At 43.6% G+C, this 2,267-nt stretch overlaps 1 protein-coding gene across 1 annotated transcript; it reads right to left on the bottom strand.

The window, feature by feature from the left end:
• Positions 1–508: 508 nt before the first annotated feature.
• Positions 509–1,423, bottom strand: LOC107062497 (uncharacterized). Its single transcript, XM_015313165.1, has 2 exons — positions 1,164–1,423; positions 509–1,046 (listed from the first exon to the last, which is right to left on the bottom strand). The coding sequence occupies exons 1-2, from the start codon at positions 1,421–1,423 to the stop codon at positions 509–511; spliced, it is 798 nt and encodes a 265-aa protein (XP_015168651.1).
• Positions 1,424–2,267: the final 844 nt, after the last annotated feature.

Here is a 2,267-nt window from a genome sequence, read left to right as displayed (position 1 = left end):
CGTGAAGGGTATCACGATCCGTTAACCAGTCCGTGACAATGACTTGGCAAAGAAACTTACCTAAGGGAGATCACAGACCATGAAGTTGCCCGTGAAGGGCATCACGGTCCATTAAATTTTCCGTGATGTTGACTTGGAACTAAAATTTGTACCTGAGGTTCACGAGAGGCTAGACGGTCCATACAAGTTCTGACGGACCGTGAACCCTTCTGTGAACCCTTTTCGTGCAATTTACAGTAGCTTCCTTATGTTGGTCCTCAAGTTGACAGACCGTGAAATTGCCCGTGAAGGCACCACGGTCCGTGATACTATCCATGAAGGTCAGTCTGCACCAATTTCTGCATTTTTTTTACCTATTTTCTTCTGCACACATCAACACATAGTGACTCTATAAAAATAAAGAAAAATAAGGAAAAAGGGAAAAAATACCTAGTACAATTACATCTTGGGTTTCCTCCCAAGCAACACACAATTTAACGTCGCGGCACGACGCAGGTTTCTTGATTACTCAGACTTCATCAAGTTTGCATTCCTCTACAATCTTCACATCCTCAAGAACACCCAAATATACCTTGATTTTCTGGCCATTAGCTTTGAACCTCTCGCCTTTATCATTTTCCATCTCAATAGCACCAGATTGAAACACCTGTGTGACCTTAAAAGGTTCGAACCATTTGGATATCAACTTGCCTGGAAACAGACGAAGTCTGGAGTCGAAGAGTAAAACCAAGTCACTAGGAGTGAAGCTTCTTTTCTCAATATTCTTGTCATGATATAGCTTCATCCTCTCCTTATACAGTGCCGACCTCTCATAGGCTCTCAGACAGAACTCATCCATCACATTGATCTGATCCAACCTCAAGTTTGCAGTTTTGCTCCAATTGAGGTTTAGCTTCTTCAACGCCCAGACTGCTCTATGCTCAAGCTCAACCGGTAAATGACATGCCTTTCCAAACACCAATTGATATGAAGACATACCAATAGGTGTCTTGAAAGCTGTCTGATATTCCCATATAGCATCATCTAGCTTTCGTGCCCAATCTGTCCTGTTGGCATTCACTGTCTTTACCAAGATTGCCTTGATTTCCCTGTTGGATACCTCTACTTGTCCATTGGTCTATGGGTGATAAGGTGTAGCAACCTTGTTCTGTTAAACTCCATACTTGGTCAAAAGCGCACTGAAAACCTTGTTGCAGAAGTGGGAACCACCATCACTGATAATAGCTCTGGGTGTGCCAAACTTTGAGAATATATTCTTCTTCAGAAAACTAGCTACACTCTTGCCATCATTCAGAGGCAAAGCAATGGCCTCAAACCATATGGATACATAGTCCACTGCAACCAATATATACTTCTGCCCATAAGAACTCACGAATGGGCCCATGAAATCGATACCCCATACATCAAACAATTCCACTTCCATAATAGGTGTATGAGTAACTAATGGCGCCGTGAGATGGCTCCTTGCCGCTGGCACACATCACAGCTCCTTACTATGTCCACTGCATCTTGATGAATTGTGGGCCAGTAGTACCCACTCTGAAGTATCTTGTGGGCTGTTCGAGCACCTCCATGATGACCACCTACTGGAGATGAGTGACAGGCCTCCAAAATGTACAGCATCTCAGCTTCAGGAATGCACCGCCTGATGATGTTGTCAGCGCAAATCCTGTACAAATATGGTTCGTCCCAGAAATACTTACCTACATCATGCATGAACCTCTTTCTTTGCTGAAATATTAGTCCTTCAGACATTACATCACTAACAAGAAAATTAGCATAATCAGAAAACCAAGGAATAAGGTCAAGAGTTGCAGCTAATACCTGTTCATCCGGTAATGTATCATCTATTTCAAGCTCAAGCTCTTCCGTCTTTGCAGTCTCCTACCTAGACAGGTGATCAACTACCTGGTTCTCACAGCCTCTTTTATCCTTCAGTTCAAAGTCAAACTCTTAGAGAAGTAGCACCCATCGGATCAGCCTAGGCTTGGCATCTTTCTTTGCCATGTGGTATCTCAGGGCAGCATGGTCTGTATGAATTATCACCTTAATGCCCAGCAGGTAATCTCGGAACTTTTCAAACGCATAGACCACCGCCAATAGTTCCTGCTCAGTGACTGTGTAGTTTTGCTGTGCCGCATTCAGTGACTTACTAGAATAGTAAATTGGATGAAACATCTTGTTGCGCTTCTTCCCCAACACAACTCCTAATGCAGTCCCACTAGCATCGCACATTTCCTCAAATGGCTCCGTCCAGTCTGGGGCAA

Source organism: Solanum tuberosum, unplaced genomic scaffold (assembly GCF_000226075.1).
Source record: "Solanum tuberosum cultivar DM 1-3 516 R44 unplaced genomic scaffold, SolTub_3.0 scf00235, whole genome shotgun sequence".
NCBI classification, from domain to species: domain Eukaryota; kingdom Viridiplantae; phylum Streptophyta; class Magnoliopsida; order Solanales; family Solanaceae; genus Solanum; species Solanum tuberosum.
This window is presented reverse-complemented; position numbering and strand designations above follow the sequence as displayed.